Below are 18,426 nucleotides of genomic sequence, written 5' to 3'. Positions count from 1 at the left end.
CTAATTTAAGTCATGATTTTGGTCAAATTTTATTTTTGTATTTTAATTGTCTACAATGCTTAAATTAGTAAATACATTTCAGATGATCAACCAAAGTTTTAGTGTCAGTTGTAGAGTTATATCAGCAAGATACAGAGCCAGGGTTGTCTCTAAAAATTGAAATAGAAGGAAGAAATGATAAATTAGAAGGGGGTCTTGCTTATAGCTACATTGCATTTGAAATGCAGTAAAAGCCGGGTAATTAAGGCATTATAGGCAGGGGAATTCCCCCCCCCCCCCCATGTTTTAAAGACAACCCTGCAGAGCTCACAATTTTTTTGTAAACAATTGAGAGCTCGTGCCATGTTTTTGTTTACATTGCTTCTATATACCTTTAAGAAGTCTTTTTCAAGCTGGTTTTTCTTTCTGCTGATTAGTTTAAACATAAATAAACAGTTCTTAGGAATGGTCACATTCATTTTAGGCCTAAACTAGGAATATTCAAAATGTAAACAAAGGCATGGCTAGAGCTTTGTTTATGGTACATAACAGAGAATTCTGAGCTTATTATTGATATTGATATTAATATTTGAATTATTTTGTTAACTTAGCAATAAGTATACATTGAATTATTTTTTGTAAGCTTTACAATAAGTAAATATGTATGGCTGAGCTTAAAGGTCATATGAAACGATATCCTGACCATATTGAGTTGTATACGGGAATGAGTTCATAAGTGCCTATTCAATAAGACTGACATTGTTTTTGTTTTTTTTATATTTTATGCAAAATGTGAGCGCCACAGTCGATCAAAATCACTTAATCGGGAAAAGGAACATTGACTTACGGGGCTTACCTCCCTCGTTATGACGTCAGTAAAACCCAATAGCCTTATAAAGCTATGTTGTGAATCCAAATATCCATGTCATTTTGCAGCATTTTAAAAGAAAAAAAATCATGTTATATAAAAACTTGTATAATTATACAATAATCAACCATGTCAGTATTTTGTCTCTCAAGAAATGAAATGGTGTGCGTTTTTATTTAAAAGCGTGTACATATTCAGTTTCGAGACTGCACGGAGAATGAATGATTTTCTTCATAGATCCACATGCAAGTATAATATAATTTTAATATAAGCATGTACGAGTATATATGTTTTATTTCGATCTTTTTAATGAAATTGACAAATTCAAACATAACTGATCGTTTTTTCCCATTTGCACGTTCATGCAATTCATTAAGATTTTTTTCTAAACAACTTGTAGGCCTCATTGTGCATCATTCGCTTCCCGATTATATTGTTTGTTTCGCTTTCAAATTCACAAATATGTTACCATTTAATTATTTTTAGTCTGAGAGAAATTTCTTCAAAAGTTTTGTTTTTGAAACGTGAACTTATACTGATATGTGCGGTGTTTTGATTTTACAACGTGTATGTGCGGTGTTTACTCACAGATCCCTTCTATCTCACTTCCTTCCGCAATTTTTTCTTTCGTTTTTTTTTTTATCATTATTGATGCTTGTCCTTAATAAAATCTGTTGAATATATTCACATTCGTTCACAACTATTTTTATCAAACAACCGATTTATTTTACCGATACATTTCTAAATCCTTAAATGCCATATTTCCGCGATCTGATTTAATTAAACGTTAATACACGTGTACTCAAATTATTTTCTAAAGATATTGCTACATGTGTATATCTATAAGTTAGAAATTTATATTTTTTAAAATAAAATTTAAGAATAATTTTGCGGCATTTAACAGCAGCTCTTAAATACAAACTATGGTCACAATGCCTCAAACATTTTCGTTGGCCTGCCTTATAGTTTTTTATGTGACAAAATAAATCAAATCAATTAAAATGCTTTAATTCCCTTTAACAGTAGCTCAATCATTATACGTTCCGAAGAAGAAAATGATGTTTCTATTTCAAAAGGATAAGGATAATTCATTAATCAGCTGTTAATGTTGGAGCATTTCTTTCGTTAAATTTCTACTGCAGTACAGGATCTTCATCATGAGAAGCTGCTATTAGATTTATTCATTAACGACCAATTAAAACTAAGTCATCTGTAGGCTACTACGAAATCAAATTATTACGGGCCGACGGAAAGCGGTCCGTTATTTGATATACATTTAAATATTGTTACTGCGTTTCTGCGGGAATAGAATTAATATTATGATTCTTTTTATGAATCAAAAATTAACTTGCATGTAGAAATATGTTTTATGCCTTTTAACAAATATCACATATTTTTTGCTTTACTCGTAAATGCAAAATAGGTCATACTTAGTATACTGTGGTGCTTGGCGCGTTATTATCGAGACTATAATCTATTCGGAAAATTTCGGAGTTCTACAACGCTTCGGGATAGGGATACGGGACATACTAAAGACCTGAAATACTAAAGACCTGTAGCCCTTTTCACAAAAAATCGTAAGTTTATTCTTAAGTTTTTGTCTTACGAATTTCATAAGTTAATTTCTAATTCGTTTTCACAAAACCACTCGTAAGTGAAAAAAATAGACCTAAGACAAAATCACTTTAATTTATACTTACGACAAAAATCTTTTCGTAGCAACATACTTTCGTTTTCAACGCGGCTGCGCAATCAAATCTTCCGGTTACGCAATCGTCTGCAAATTTGACTTTCAAGCGGGAAATCTAGCATCAAACATGGATAAACACAGGCGCAAGTCTAACTGGAGCACGAATGAGTTGGAGGCTTTGGCCCAGGGAGTTTCGGCCAACATAAAAACAAATAAAGGAAAATTCTCCCCTGGCCTTACAAATAGTCACAAAATGCAGTGTTGGAAAGAAATAACTGAAAGGTGAGTTGACATCGAACAGCTGTTGCATTGGTCAACTTGTTTACGTTTTGTCTTATCTTCGTTTTTCGAATTTCTTACATCTGAAAACAATTTTAGCAATTCCCATGTCAGATTTACTTATAAAATGATTTAGGTTGATTTTATAATTGGTTTTCTCGACACAATTATCTGAAATATGTGTCTATATATATATATATTATATATATATATATATATATATATATATATATATATATATATATATATATATATATATATATATTATGATGAACTTTGGCAATGTGTGTAAATCAAACTCTTTTTTTTTTAGTGAGTTGCATAATTGTTCTTTAAGTAAAGTAAATAATATTGTTCAAATAGTTCATCAAGGGGTTTTTTTTATTGTAGAGTAAACTCTTTTAATGTCTCTGAGACAAACAGAGATATCAATGACTGTAAGAAAAAATGGCATGACATCTCTTGTGCAACAAAGAAGAAGGAAGCATCAAGAAGAAAAGAGATGAGGGTAACAGGGGGTGTTCCTGCACCTCCTGATGACCTCAAAGCATGGGAGAGACTTGTAAGTATTATGTATTATCTGAAAGGACTGTCATTATTTATACTATCCATGTTTGACATGTTGATAACATAACATGTTTTTCATTACTGAATTTTTTCAAATATATTTCTAGATTGCTGGTACTCTGTCCACAAGTTCAGTGGAAGGAGTGAAAGGTGGAGTGGACACTTTAGAGTGTGTCATTGCAACCCCAGTGCAGACATCAGACCCCAATGAAACATCTTCGAGTTGTTTCGAGTTGATGGACAAAGGTAAAAAGAAAATTATAGAATTAATGCAATATTATATTGACTTTCATGTAGAACTGTAATATTAAGAATGGTGTTATATATTCATTAGAATGATAATTAAGCATTAAATCACCATTTTAAAAAATATCTGGTCTCATAACTGCAACAGTGTATTCATACATATTAAATAACTTGCATTTGCATGTTATGAAAATTTGTTTTAACACACCTTTGCAGTTATGAGACAACATCTTTAAAAATGGCAATGTAATGCATATATATATTCACATATTTTCAATTTCCAATATTTTCTGTAATGTCAGCAAACTCTTAAAATCCTGGTTCATGCTTTAAAGGTGTAGGTTCAAATACATGGAATAGCTATAAATGTGAATTTTGATTTTAACTCAATGTTATGTTGCACTTTACGGCATTCAACAATTGTGACATCATAGTAGTTTAACCTTTTACTCTTTTTGTGTGTTATTTTCTCATGAAAGCCATATTTTTCAATTGTCACAGATCTTAAATACAAAAAAATTCTGAAATGTGCATATTATATAATTTAGTCACGAACATGTAATTTATTTTAATCATCATGGCTATTCATGTTTATTATATAAATACAGTAATGAATATATTTATTTTTATTATTTAGACAATGTTTCCATATCAGTTGTTAGTGCTGATGCTGATTCTAAGTTCCCTCAGAACTTGCCAGGTATATTTTTGAATTCAGTTATTTGTTGCTTTGGTTTGTTTGTTTGTTGTTTTTTTTTTGTTGGTTTTTTAGAAGTTAGCTTTTAATTAAAGTTGTTGTATAACTGTTATTTCTCAGATTTTAATTTTAATAAAAATTTGCACATCAAAATTTTATTATTATTATGTCCCAATGTTCATTTTCTGAGGCAAAAAAATTTGCGATTTCTAATGAAAAAACTTTAAGTAATCATTTTAAACAAATATAGGTGTTTATTTTGTTAACTCTATGTTAACTCTTGTAAATTATCTGCATCAATTATAATAATTAAAATTTTAGAAATTTAAATCTTAGAACTAAGAAAACTTTGTGATCCCAGAACTAGCTACAATTGTTTTGCATACTAATTGCTATCATAAAAAAAAAATTATATATCTATATAATTTTTTTTCAGAGAGCGTATCAATGATGGAAGGAGCATCTGCATCCACTCAGTCATTCACTTCATCAGGTATTCAGATATATTTTATTGATATATACTTATTTTGTTTAAAGTATATGTTATTGTGAGAAATAGATTGAGATATAATTTTTTTTTGGAAGAAGGTACCTTATATGCAGCCGTCACTTTACTTCCCTCCTGAATCTATACCCAGTGCCCACATAGGAATGCATTCATGTAGTCATTTTTTTAATTAAAATTCTAAGAGGACATTTTTTTATGATTACAGAATCAAGCTCCTCAACAACCCCAAGGCCTGTCAAGAGGAAAAAACACCAAAGCAGTGGTTGTAAGTTTCTCTTTTGTGTATATTTTTTTGTGTAGATGTTGGAAATTAACTGTAAATGGCTAATTTTTTCTGTCGTCCAATTAGCTGTCTGTCCATTTGTCATATGAACCGCTTAGCCAATTTTAACTAAACTTGGGCCAAGGGGGTTCAGGTTTATTCAAATGAAGGACTTCACCCTATTTTGAGGGGAGATAATTAGGAAACCACCTCAGGTGGTGTAGATACAATTTTGTTCAAATCATTACCCCCGGGGTCAGGTGGGGCCACAAAATTTTATATAGTAATCATTCTCAAAATGTCTTCAATTCTTTTCAAAGAAGTAGGGAAGTTTTGCAGCAGGAATGCAATAATGACACAATGCAGAGTACACATTTGGTACTAATTAAATTGTTAACCTTATTTGCAAGTTTTAAGGTTTGCATGTTTCTGTATATCAAGGCAAGGCAGAGACAACACGAGACATACGAGAGGAGTTTGTTGAAATGGAGAAAGAGAAAGAGAGAAGGCTGCAAGAATATAGGGAAAAGAAGCTTGGACTTCTACAAAACATGATGGATCAACAGAATGAAATGATTCAGCTTCAAAGAAGATCAACAGAGGCATTGGAGTCACTTGTTGTAAAATTTCCAGGACATTTAGTTTCTCCCATGTCACCATTTTCCGTTTCTCCAGTTATTAAGTTCTCATAAGGGCCCTAAAGTGATCAGTCAGTCTGTCTATCCGTCTGTCTCTCAATTCTAGATCGATGTCCGGAGCATATCTTTTCTCCCCTTGGCCCAATCTGGCTCATAGCCTCATACTTCCCCCACAGAGTTCCTTTCGGTAAAGGGTGGGCATTGATCTTGAACTATACTGAGGAATTCCTTTGTTGTTTAAATTAATATAGTTAAACTGTATAAAAAATGTTGTAGAAAGATCTCTATATTTGTTCAAGAACCATAAGTCGACCTAACTTGGTAGTAATTTGGTCTATTTATTTTGACATTTCATATTGTTAGATTTAGATGCCCCCCCTCCCCCCCCCCCCCCCCCCCAAATAATCAACTCAATAGTATATGTTTATTTGAATAACTCTTCATGTTGATAAATAGATAATGGATTTTTTAAAATTAAATTAAATTGAATGGTGCTGATATAGAAATTTCTATCATCATGCACACTCTATTGCTCTACACATACCAATTGTCATGATTGTTGAAGGTTTTAATTATATAATCCCAATCTTAATTCACATGTCATTGCTTTTTCAATGAGAGAGGGTGAGAAGAGAGAGAGAGCGGGTGTGTTTTCTGTATATGATTATTAAACATGTACCATACGTATTACTAATAAGTGTAGTGTTGTTTGTATGGTCAGTTAATTTCAGTTCAATTTTTTGTTCACTCAGGACCAACAATGTTTCAAAGTGATGGTATCAATGAGATTTAGAATTGACAAAAACTCTATAAAAATTGACAATTTTTATTTTGTGATAAATTTTAAATACAAAACAGGAAAACAATAGCAATGAAATTATCATATGAATAAATTCAATCACCTCACATCAACTGAATTATCATTTATGGCAACAAACACTTTGAATTTTACTTTTATATGTCATTCACATTTTATATCTTTAACACTACATTTAATTGTTAGTTAAAACAACTTTGTTTATTACCATAATTCTAACTACATGTACATGTTATTGTTATAAACATTTGTCAATAGTTACAGTAGTACATTTATTTTATTAAAGCTGTTAAAGATTTAATAAATTGGTCAGTTTTTTTTCCTTCTAATAAACAACAATTCAATGCCACAGCCTAACTTTACAATTATCATTAATCTAATATCAACTACTAAGAGAGAGAGAGAAAGAGAGAATGAGAGAAAACTGACAAAAAGACATACAATCTGACAAAGAAATATGGTGTAATGTGTAAAAAAAATAATGGAATGATAAACATAATTATACTCAATTTGATTATTCTACATAATGCGACATTTGATTGGTTCTAGACAATCACTTGCCAGAGCAATAATTAAAACTTCATATTTCCCTGTCTTCGTCATAGTTTTCATATCATATTCTACCCCCTTCAATTTTCATTCTATACTTATGAAAAATTCTGATGATGAGCATTAATTAGATGTAGTTAAATGATTTAATCTATTGAAAAATGTTTTCATTCCTTTATATATCAGAAACTTGACAGAAAGAAATTGGTAAACATTAACCCTATTAATTCCTTACTAGAATTGAAAAACTATTGTAATCTTAATTATCACCTATCGTTCGGTATAATAAACAATTTATTGCATGATTGTGAGGGAAATATGAAGATCTATTCCCCCATGGAAAATCATATTTCCCAAAGGCGTTGCCCGCGGGGAATATGATTTTCCATGGAGGAATATAAATCTTCATATTGCCCTCACAATCATGCAATCAATGTATATTTCACAGTAATGTTGCATGCATTTGTATGAATACTGGTATAATTATCCTTTCAGTGTCTATTACTACAATGAATATGAAAGCAATATAACGAAGTATGTATCAGTAATTACAGTTCATACAATACAATTACAGTTCAAATCATGTCCCTTAAGAAAGGCGATTAAAAGTTTAAAACCTCTGAACAACTCTTTGCCGCACAGCGATCCCATCATTATCAACGCCTTGGTATACAATATGGTTTTTGGGAGTTGATTTTAATCAACTCTCCTATGCAGTTACTCAGGCAAACCGAAAGTGAAACAGTGTTTAGACCTAAGCACAAATCAACACCGCTGACAAAATTTAGTTCTAATCAATAAATTCGATGTAATGGGTTCTTAAGCATTGTTCTTCAAGGAAACTCATTTATAGATACCTTGTAAATAGTCAGATTTTAAATGGTACAAACAGTTTAGATATTTTTTTAAGTCGTACATTTTATATATTACTACGCCAGAGTTCAATATAGTCTCATTCAACAAGACGCTCGGCTGTCTCCGTAAATCTCCGATTTCCTCATCATGTTTGGCAATTTGCAAACTATGGGGCCAATTCAAATAGATGTATCAAAATAAGAAAACATGGGTCCATACATGTCATCTTTCTTTAAGGCTTTAATCTCCGCATGGATATCTGCTAGATCGTACAGTTTTTTTCCAGTCTTTGTTTGATAGCTTCGGGAAGGATACAAGTTTAGCTTTCAAAGCACTATCAATCATTTCAGGGCTGTCGTATTTGAATAACCTTTTTTATAGTTCTGTAGCATTTAATGCACACACCATCATTGCTAGAAGTTACTTCAGTTTCAAAGCAATACACAACTTGTCTTATATTTTCTATGCGATCTTTGTTAAGTTTTAATTTCTATTTAGATACTTTTTCACTTCCATTTTCCCCGTGGCGCTATATTCTGTCTGTATAAATGAAAATCCACATAATGTGCATATATTCGAATTATAGTACACCCGTCTTGGTGTCTTGGGTTGTGGATATCGGTGGACGCCATTCTCGCTTCAAATGCACTTGCTAATAACAGATCTCAGTTAAATCGGTTGAAAACATGTTCGCTACCCACCATAATCATTGACAGTGAACCAGTCTAACCAGTTTACGCTCGCTTTATCGAAGAACACCGACAAAACCGATAACTTCCGACAAGCGCAGATAACCCAAGATGTTCAAGCATCGTGAATATATTTAGAGGGCGCTTCATTTTCAGGATCTTGAAAACGCAAACCTGATTGGTTTAAAAAATTGAAAGCCTAAGGTCACTCGCACTTGAGCCCTGATGCAGCTTCTTTAGACCTTCCACGCGACCACCAAAATAAAGGAGCTAGTGGAAGGTTTGATTTTAATCAGACTGATGTAGTTCTTGATAATTTGAGGTTTTTGCGAGGATATGGGTAATGCAATATTTTCTGTATTCTTGAGTAGACCTGGTCTCAGTTTTCTCTAGCACGCACAAAGATCTTCGTGTTGGAGCCCTGAAACTATATAACAGAAACAATATAAATTCCTGAAACTATATAACAGAAACAATAACAATTTATTTTAGGGTGTAGGATAATGTTTTTATTATATACATTTTTTGCTCAATGACCTGATGTATGAAAACTAGTGAAGACATTTAGATTATGTTATTGAAATTAAAATATCATTTGTTAAAGGGGCATAGTCACAATTTTGGTTATATTTCTATTTTTCTTTTTTTATTATTTACAATGCTTTATGAATGCATTTCTAATGATCAAATGAATTTTGGGTGCCCGTCGATGAGTTTTAAACAAGATACAAGGATCGCAATTCTTTGTCATGTAAACAAGGCTCGTGCCCTGTTTTTGTTTACATAGGTTCAATATACCAGAAAAAATCTTTTTCAAAATGATTTGTCTATATCCTTATTCATTTAAAGCATAAATAAACAGATCCTCAGGATTAACACATTCATTTTAGGTCTAAATCTGGAATTTTCACTTCAACGTTCAAAATGTAAACAAAAGCTTTGTTTACATAGCGAGGAATTGTAAGCTCTGTAACTCGCTTATAACTCAACAAATGGCATTTAAATTTTGGTTGCCTATCAAAAATACCTTACTGAAGCATTTTGAACATTAAAATCGACAAAATAATTTTTGATCAAAATCGTGACCATGCCCCTTTAAATTCTAAGATATTTTAAAGATATGTCATTGGCAGATTATCATTTTTACACGGAAATATTACTGGTACAAATCAGGTTTTTATGCTCGAAGTCGATCGAGATATCCGACGCAATATTTCCCGATGGTTGCACAAATCACAATGGAACATTAACATTTTTGTCACATGGCACCTCCTCCAGTGTTTCCTGTATGTTGACAGTGAGGCATAATGCCTATTCCCACAACGACGCACCTTACATGTCATTTCCTTGCATCTCGCTGTCCTACATCAAGGACGGCCATTATGTTGATGAAATAAAACAAAAGGTGAATAATAGACCTAAACTAATGTTAATTTATGAAATGTTTTATTTCAAGAAACTTTAATATGTTTTTATGTTTACATATGATTTTTTATATTATTTATGTATCGATAAAGGATTGCGAAGGACAAGACACATCTCTCACTTGAAGCAATAAAAAAGAACTTGTTCGAATGTTAATAAAATTGTTTTCGTATACAGGTTTCTAAATAAAGCCACATGACGTCAAAATTCGAATTTTTCACAAAACTTCAAAAATCTATTTATTATTATGAAACTATAAAAGTTATTCACACTGATCGGTACATGTGTCAACGTAGCTAAGTGTGATAGGCGGAGAACTTTAAACAGTATCTCCCGGCTGAAAGGGTCATATCAGGGTTTTTGTTCTTTTAAATTCTGCGCATTTGATTCTTTTTAAATAAAACATTGTTTTCAAATTTTTTATGTATTGTAATATATATAAAGACTCTAGATAACGACAAAAAATACATTATGTTCATAATATGTTTATGGTCTCAATTCGGGAAAACTATCAAGACATATCATGTGACTGTCAATTCAGGGGACCACACTAATTGGCATTTAGCCACCGTGTCATTTAATATCAAATTTATATAATGATGAAATAACTTTAGCAAAATATTTTGTTATATTTGATCCTTGTCTAATTTGAAAATAATATTTCTACTTTAATATTTGCAAAAAGATATCCCTGTATTAACCGCAGGTCTGCAGAAAATATAGTAATATTGTAACGGTGAAAGATTGTGCGTTAGGTAACTTCAAAGGGATGTAACTAAGGAGACTAGAGTGGACTCTCCCAGAATGCTGGTTACCCCTTTGACGGGTGGAACGACCCAATCTTATATAAGGACGCGCTGAGAGTTTCTCAGAAAGAACTCGTCTAGCAGCAGAAGAGACAAGACGTCCAAGAAGAAGAAGCGAAAGAGAGAGAAAGAGCAAGAGTCGAAGTGAGTAGCACCAGTGGGTAGAGAAGTCGAGAGGAATTGTGGTGGGGTACCAGGAGAAGTAATCCTGAATAAGGGTAAAATGACCTGGTACTCCACGAACACAATAAGAACTCTGACAAGTAACACGGTGCAGGGTGCCCGGCTCTAGGACACGTACACACACCTCGCCTTACATTGATTATTTTGTTTTAAATCCAATCATTCATACTCAGGCAGAGTAAAGGAAAATTATTAATATATATAATACCATATTCCCTTGAAAAGAACTCAGTAGATAACACGTTACATTTTGGTGGCAGCCGGTCAAGGGATAGGGTAAATTTGATCATTTGATTTTTGATAAATAAATCATTGTGTTTGAAATTTTTGTTTTTGTGTGTGGTTAACGTATTTTTGTGACTTGGTGTAGTTGGTAACTGAGTATAGTTTTGGTACCGTGTATTGATACCGAGTGAAGTAAAGTTACCAGGTCGCATTGAAAGTTACTTTGTTCTGAGCACAAAGATACTCTGTGCTGAATAAAGGGTATTGTGTTCTGTGCACCGGGCTACTGTATACAGAATTGAAGGTACGGAGTTAATAAAAGTATCTTAGAGAGCACTTGGTTCCCGTGAACAAGGTACAAGGAACTGTGATCAGTTTGAGACATTAGGTGAATCAGTACACATTTAAATATGGATGTTGAGCAGGAGCTGTTAGCAGATCTTGAGAAGATTGATGCGGAGAGACAAAGATTGAAAGAAAAGTTGCAGATGATGATGCATAAGCAATCTCCTGCTAAGGTAACTAAGTCATCTATGGTGAGTGATTTGAGTTGTACAGATGCAGGTGCACAACGACCGCAAGATGATACCATGGCTGAGTTGAACAGACGATATTTGCATGGAAGTCCAAGTTATGAATTATATGGACCAGATGAAAAGGGTGCACGTCCAAAAGTTAGAGCAAATGATCTATGTGAAGATATGTCTACACTGCGGTTTACGGAGGGAGATAAGGAATTCTACCAAAGGACTTCAACACCTGGTGTTCATTTCTCGTCGCCAGAAACCAGAAGCACGTCTACACTGACAAGCGTTACTTGGAGCTTGGCTAAGGACAGTTACACAATGCCTAGTATACCAAGGGCTTGGGGGTCCTAATGTCACACCTATGAAAAATGAAATGATTGATAATCAGCAGTTTGGAAAAACTGTGATGAAGCCAGCTACTTTCGATGGCACTGGTTCGTGGATAGATTATAGAGCGCATTTTGAGGCATGCGGTAACATAAACATGTGGAATGACAAACAAAAGGGTCTTTACCTTGCTGCATCTCTGCGAGGACAAGCTCATACGGTGTTGGGGAATATGCGTCAAGACAATGCATGCGCTTATAGGAACCTTTGTGAAGCGTTAGAGGCAAGGTTCGCCCCAGCAAACCAAACAGAATTGTACAGGGCTATATTAAGAGAGAAGCGCCAAAAATCAACTGAAACATTGCCTGAACTAGGTGAGAGCATAAGACGTCTGACACATTTAGCTTACCCTAGTGCACCATGTGACGTCACAGAAATGATAGCCAAGGATCAATTCGTTGATGCGCTCACTGACTTTGACATGAGATTAAGAATTCAACAGTCAAGACCTAAGTCGCTAAATGAGGCTATACGGCTCGCCGTAGAGATAGAGGCATTTTGTAGGGCTGAGCGACAAAGACGCGACTTAAGCTACGCAAGGGGAGCCTCTGGAGAAAAACCAGATACACAAGAAACTAATGTCAGAGGTGAGTTCAAAGAACTGAGAGATGAACTAAGGGCATCTCTTCGAGAACTTGAGCTCAAGATAGCGGCTTTAACAGATAGCAAGTCAAACACGACAAACACTGACGGTTCACAGAGTAAAGGCAGTTTTCCTTACAAGTGTCATAATTGTGGTACAAGAGGACACAGGGCAAGAGATTGTTTTGCTCAGAAAATGGCAGGTTGTGGTCAATGCATGTCTCAGAGGCAGAAGAGGACATCGAGTCAATCTGAAGATGAAACTGAAAATACATTGAAACAACATAGTCCTACACCAGGTTCAAGCTTCCTTACTCAGACTCGCATTGACATTCAGTCAGGTTTATTTGTAAAAGCAAGAGTAAACGGTATACCCTGTAACCTTTTAGTTGACACGGGTGCTACTTTGACAATTCTGTCTTATAAAGTGTATGAGAACCTTACAAAACCTGAAGAAGATGAACTCACTCCAGTTACCCAGAGCATAATCCTTGCTGATGGAGCCCTGTTACAAACAAAAGGAAAATGTAATCTTCGGATTAACATTGGTAACTCGGAATGTGAATTTACGACTGTAGTAGCAGACATCAATACTGATGGAATTTTGGGTTTGGATTTCTTGAAGAAGAATAGATGTTTGGTGGACGTCGCATCAGCTAAGATGTATATCGAAGAATCAGAACATGAGCTGCAACTGAAGGGACATTTGGGGTGTTTCAATGTCAGCTTGAAAGAAACTGTATGTCCACCACCTCGCACTGAGATGATATGTCCAGACCCGTGCTCATTACCCTCAACAGAACTACAAAAGCGAGAACATCTTATCACGTGTGCGACAGAAGACTTGAGGAAGCGATTTGAATGCAGTCAGTGTGACAAAGCCTTTGCCAAATCTTCACACCAGAAAAGAGTCCACTGTTCGAAAGACGCGGTAAACGCACCAGAGACATCCAGTAGTTTTATGAATATTGTCATCACAGAGTCAGATGATGACCAAGAATGGCTTGAAGACCCTGGTGACCTTATCTATGAGCCTAACATTGAATCCGGCAGGACCATTCGCAAGGAGACGTCTCCTTCACTGCCTAGAGTCAAACGCAAGGCACCCGAGCAAACACCAGACAAAGAAACGCCTACTTCATCAAGTGTGAGTGCAGAGACAACTGGACATCAAGAGGCGCCCTTGATTTCATTCCATTGTCCCTGCTGCAAGACACAAGCTACCACAAATGACGCTAGCACATAGCCAGATGGGAGCAGTCACCAAAGAACAGTGCGAGTTATCAGAAGATATCAGAAAGATGGAGAAAGTGTTGAGAGATTCGAGGAGGATATTTGGAACGCATGAGCCTGTGTTGAAGAATGTGATGTGACGAGGAAACATTGTTTTAAAATGATGGTCTATATTGTTAGTGCTCTTGTTTGTTTTGATAATTTTGTTATCTATGGGGAAGGAAAGATATTCCTGTTTAAAGACACTTGATTTTTACCCCATTGTTATTTTTGTATTAAAATCAATCACTTTTTACCAAAAAAAAAAAAAAAAAAAAAATATGTTAATAAAGAGAAAAATTCTTTGTACTCTGATCATTGGACATGCGGGACTCATGTATATCGAGGCGTGGGTAGTGTAACGGTGAAAGATTGTGCGTTCGGTAACTTCAAAGGCATGTAACTAAGGAGACTAGAGTGGACTATCCCAGAATGCTGGTTACCCCTTTGACGGGTGGAACGACCCAATCTTATATAAGGACGCGCTGAGAAAGAACTCGTCTAGCAGCAGAAGAGACAAGACGTCCAAGAAGAAGAAGCGAAAGAAGATCTGGACTCTGAGTGATTTTATTAGTATTGTCCAGCAACTAAAATTCGTTTATATTTCACCTATAATCAGAGTTATAGGTATCTTGTGCATATTATATAATGTTAGTATATTTAAGAAATGAACTCGGTGTCTACCCAAGTTATACGAGTATAACCTGGGTTGGGGCAGTTTACGAAGCGAAGTGGATTATAAAAAAGTGTAAATTGCTCCAACCCAGGTTATACGAGTAAAACTTGGGTAGATATTGAGTTCATTACATATCATTTAATTTTCTGTAATTTACTGTACAAATTGAGTCCGTTTTACTTTAGAAAATGATATTAATCTGTTCAAAATTCAAACGTAACGTCAAGCGGATTAGTATTTTTTTGACGTTGGTGCATTGTGACGTGCAATCCAGGTTATACAAATTTAACTAAATTTTTTTATCCAATGAAATGCCGCATTACAACCAGAATTAAATTATAAAGATATATATATCTAGACACGATCTCGTTGCGAACAACGAGTGGGTCTTCCGTCCGATTTTTTGAAAAGAATGGGTTAAACTTATCAATTTAAAGATAAAATCGTAGATCTAAGCAAAAAAAGTAAAAAAAAAAAAAAAATTGCGGCACTCGGGGCTTGAACCCGGGTCGCCTGAGCCAAGTCCACGACTCTATCGACTGAGCTACTCGGACTCTCGCTTCAGAACTTTGACGCTTAATTTCTCGAGAATGCCTTGATTGATTTTTAAACATATAACATATTCAGAACTAGTAAGAGGGTCACTATAAGGTGTAAAAATTTCAAAGAAAATATTAAAAAATAAAAAAAGTCGAACATTCATTTGTTTTCAAATTTCCTTCCGATGACGACCGGAAGTGACGGCGGACTTTCTCTTGACCGAGGTGCACCAGAAAAACGGTAGTTCTATCATCTCTGAAAATTTCAGCCCTATATCTTTACTCGTTTTTGAGAAACCTGACAGACAAAATTGACTTTTTAAAATCGTAAACGCACAATAACTTCTGACCGGAAGTGTACTTTCAAAAATTAAAAACAATGTATCAGCTTTAGATAAAAACACGTTAATATTAAAAATTAGAGCGAAATCAACTCAACAATCTTCGAGAAATCGTCTGCACAAAATCGGTAAGAAAAAAAAAGAATAACTAGAGCAAAGCTAGTTGCAAAACAACGAGTGGGTCTTCCGTTCATGTCGAGAGTAAAACTAGATGTTCCTGTAAAAGGCAGAGTTCTTAAACCAAATGCAAGAGTAACTAATTCAAAAATTTTAAAAAATGGAATAAATCTTGGTACGACTTAACCAAATGCGGATGGCTTTAAGTACGAATTCACAAAAACCTCAACAATTTTAAGAACGACTTAACAAAAAAAATTCCGAATGTGTCTAAGTACGACTCAACAAAAATCGAATATTTTTGGTACGACTTATTTTCACCATGAACTTTTTGTTATTTTTTAAACCCAGAACGCTGAATAAAAATTTCCGGAAAAATAAAATGTTTAACCCCGATAAACTTTAGATATTTATATGTTGTAAATAAAGAGATTTAATCAATATTAAAAATAAGAATCAAATATAAATTCGATTGTTCTAAGACATCGATATTTGATTATATATATTATTTTTAGCCATGAAGTTTGAATTCGACTTGAATGAATTCGAAAGTGAATTGATGACTTTTGAGGAGAAGCAGCGTCCATTATTCCCTCCCCTTGGAATGACATGTCCAGTGGAGGAGTATCCAAACAGTACTCACTTCAGGATATACGGCCAACTCCTTGACCACTGGATAGATATCCACAAGGAGAAGAGAAAGTTAGCCAAATGCAAATCGTGCAAGAAATGTTTTAGAACAAAAGCATCAGCCAGAAAACACATAAACGCCACTCATCGAGAGAATAATGTGGACGGTCTATTGGTAGACATCATGGTACAGAACCGTTCCTATATTTCACCTGGAGACACACCCCTTCCGAGGGAAATGACACAGACAGAGGAAAGGTCAAGAAAGAGAGAAGAGGAAAAAGAAAAGAGGAAAAGATTGCTAGAGGAGTGTGAGAGAAATCCCCTGTTTGATGAAGAACGGGCTACCAGAACAAACACAACTGTGAATCGTGATGAAGTGATGGTGTTCGATGTAAATGGCAATGCACAACGTTTGAGGCTGTCCTTGAAAAAGAAATAAGAACATTTAGTGCTATTACGATGAATTGCTCATTGATTGACTTTTTATTATGAGTTTAACATTATGTTTTGTTTTGACAAAATAAATGTATTTTTGTTGTCTTATGGGGGGAGGAATGTGATAAAACTCATCCTATACCATATGTTTATTTTATTAAAAATCATACATTGCATAAACAATTAACTAAGCTAGGGATAATTCAATATAAGATACTTAAATACTAGTAGTAACTTCAATTCTTGTAATAAGCTATTTTACACTTACATAACGGTTCAAGTGCTATTTGTATATACAGGTCAGCCAAATTGGTCCCTTTTTCCAAACGTATTTCACTAGGGTTTACCTGATAGGTTTATCACCTGTAATTTTATCCAATAAGGGGTATGGTAACATTTCATGGTTGGCTGATCGTTTCTTTTGTGTACTCACACTATATAGAGGCGTGTTTGGAGTAGTTCGGCGGACTGCTCGCCTTGCGTCCACTGCTTACAGCAGCCTACTTCTCGGGTAAGCTCATCTTCCCGTTCGAAGCACTTTATACCGACTTCGGTATAAATTTTGATAAGGCACTGTTCAATAAAAGCTAACTCTTTTCTCTCAGAAGTTTATCTTCTTCAGACTAGGCGCCATAGTTTATTTTAATATTTTGAATTTCGAGACCGATTTAAATTATAATAAAAAAGTGTAGGAAAATTTTTTATGTTTCATATTTAAACTCTAAAGTGAAATTTGTAATATTTTCATGGTTAATTTTTGTCATTTTCATACATATTTTTCATTGATCTGTTCAACTGGAGGTACCAGTTTCTCATCTACATTCATCTTTTGCAAATAAATTTGTTATCAATTTAAAACTTTGATCTTTGTTGACTTCATTTATTTTTGCTGACTACTAATCAGCAATTAGGGATAATTGGTAGTCACCCCCATACCCGACTGTCCCAGGAGCAGGGTTTATCCCCCTCTTGGGGTAGCAGTCTTATTACACAATAAATCATGACGCGTGGGGATGCTCCGCTTAGCGGTGCCCTTGTTTTTTTTATTTCTTCCATTTAAAAAACGAATAAATGTTTTGCACTCCATAAGACTCTATATGAAGTTAGCATTGCTTAAACCCGTTTGTCATGGTAGCCTGGCTAGAAGAGTCTAACTTAATTCTTAGCGCGGATTCAAGTACAAAATTCTGACGTCATAACTGAAAATGACGTCATATCTAGCTGCCGAAACTAGGCAACAGCGGCCATTTAGGTACCGAGTTGATAAATTGCAGCGCATTTCCGTCCAGCTCTCATTCATTTGCTAGATTCTGTTGGAATTATTAACAAGTGAAAAGCTGTCAATGTGACAGCAAACCGGGTTTTCTTTTATGTAAACTGTATCCATAATCCATGTCAACCCTTATCCAGTGAAATGGAGTATCCTACATGTATATGCAACATTTTGCCAAAAAATGACTAAGTTCAAAAGTTATTATTTTTTTTATAAATTATCGGAAATCAAAATCCTAGCAATATGCACACCTCTGATATATGTACAATTGATCTGCAAAAGAACAACTTCCTATCTTGGGAACTGTAGGAGGAGTTATCCGTACAATGAGGGTACCCTATATGCAATATTTTGCCAAAAA

General features: G+C 34.5%; 1 protein-coding gene across 1 annotated transcript; it reads left to right on the top strand.

Moving 5' to 3' along the window:
• Window positions 1-2,664: 2,664 nt before the first annotated feature.
• Window positions 2,665-5,863, top strand: LOC128172698 (uncharacterized). The gene is made up of 7 exons (XM_052838467.1): window positions 2,665-2,819; window positions 3,207-3,378; window positions 3,491-3,629; window positions 4,267-4,329; window positions 4,763-4,819; window positions 5,040-5,099; window positions 5,538-5,863. The coding sequence occupies exons 1-7, from the start codon at window positions 2,665-2,667 to the stop codon at window positions 5,786-5,788; spliced, it is 897 nt and encodes a 298-aa protein (XP_052694427.1). The 3' UTR covers window positions 5,789-5,863.
• Window positions 5,864-18,426: the final 12,563 nt, after the last annotated feature.

Source organism: Crassostrea angulata, chromosome 2 (genome assembly GCF_025612915.1).
Source record: "Crassostrea angulata isolate pt1a10 chromosome 2, ASM2561291v2, whole genome shotgun sequence".
NCBI lineage: Eukaryota > Metazoa > Mollusca > Bivalvia > Ostreida > Ostreidae > Magallana > Magallana angulata.
This window is presented reverse-complemented; position numbering and strand designations above follow the sequence as displayed.

Bases quoted from the DNA above. Each gene is read 5' to 3' on its own strand.
- LOC128172698 (XM_052838467.1), top strand. From the start codon at position 2,665: ATGGATAAACACAGGCGCAAGTCTAACTGGAGCACGAATGAGTTGGAG. The intron at 2,820-3,206 runs GTGAGTTGACAT...TTTTTATTGTAG, and splicing joins TGGAAAGAAATAACTGAAAG to AGTAAACTCTTTTAATGTCT. The intron at 4,330-4,762 runs GTATATTTTTGA...ATTTTTTTTCAG, and splicing joins GTTCCCTCAGAACTTGCCAG to AGAGCGTATCAATGATGGAA.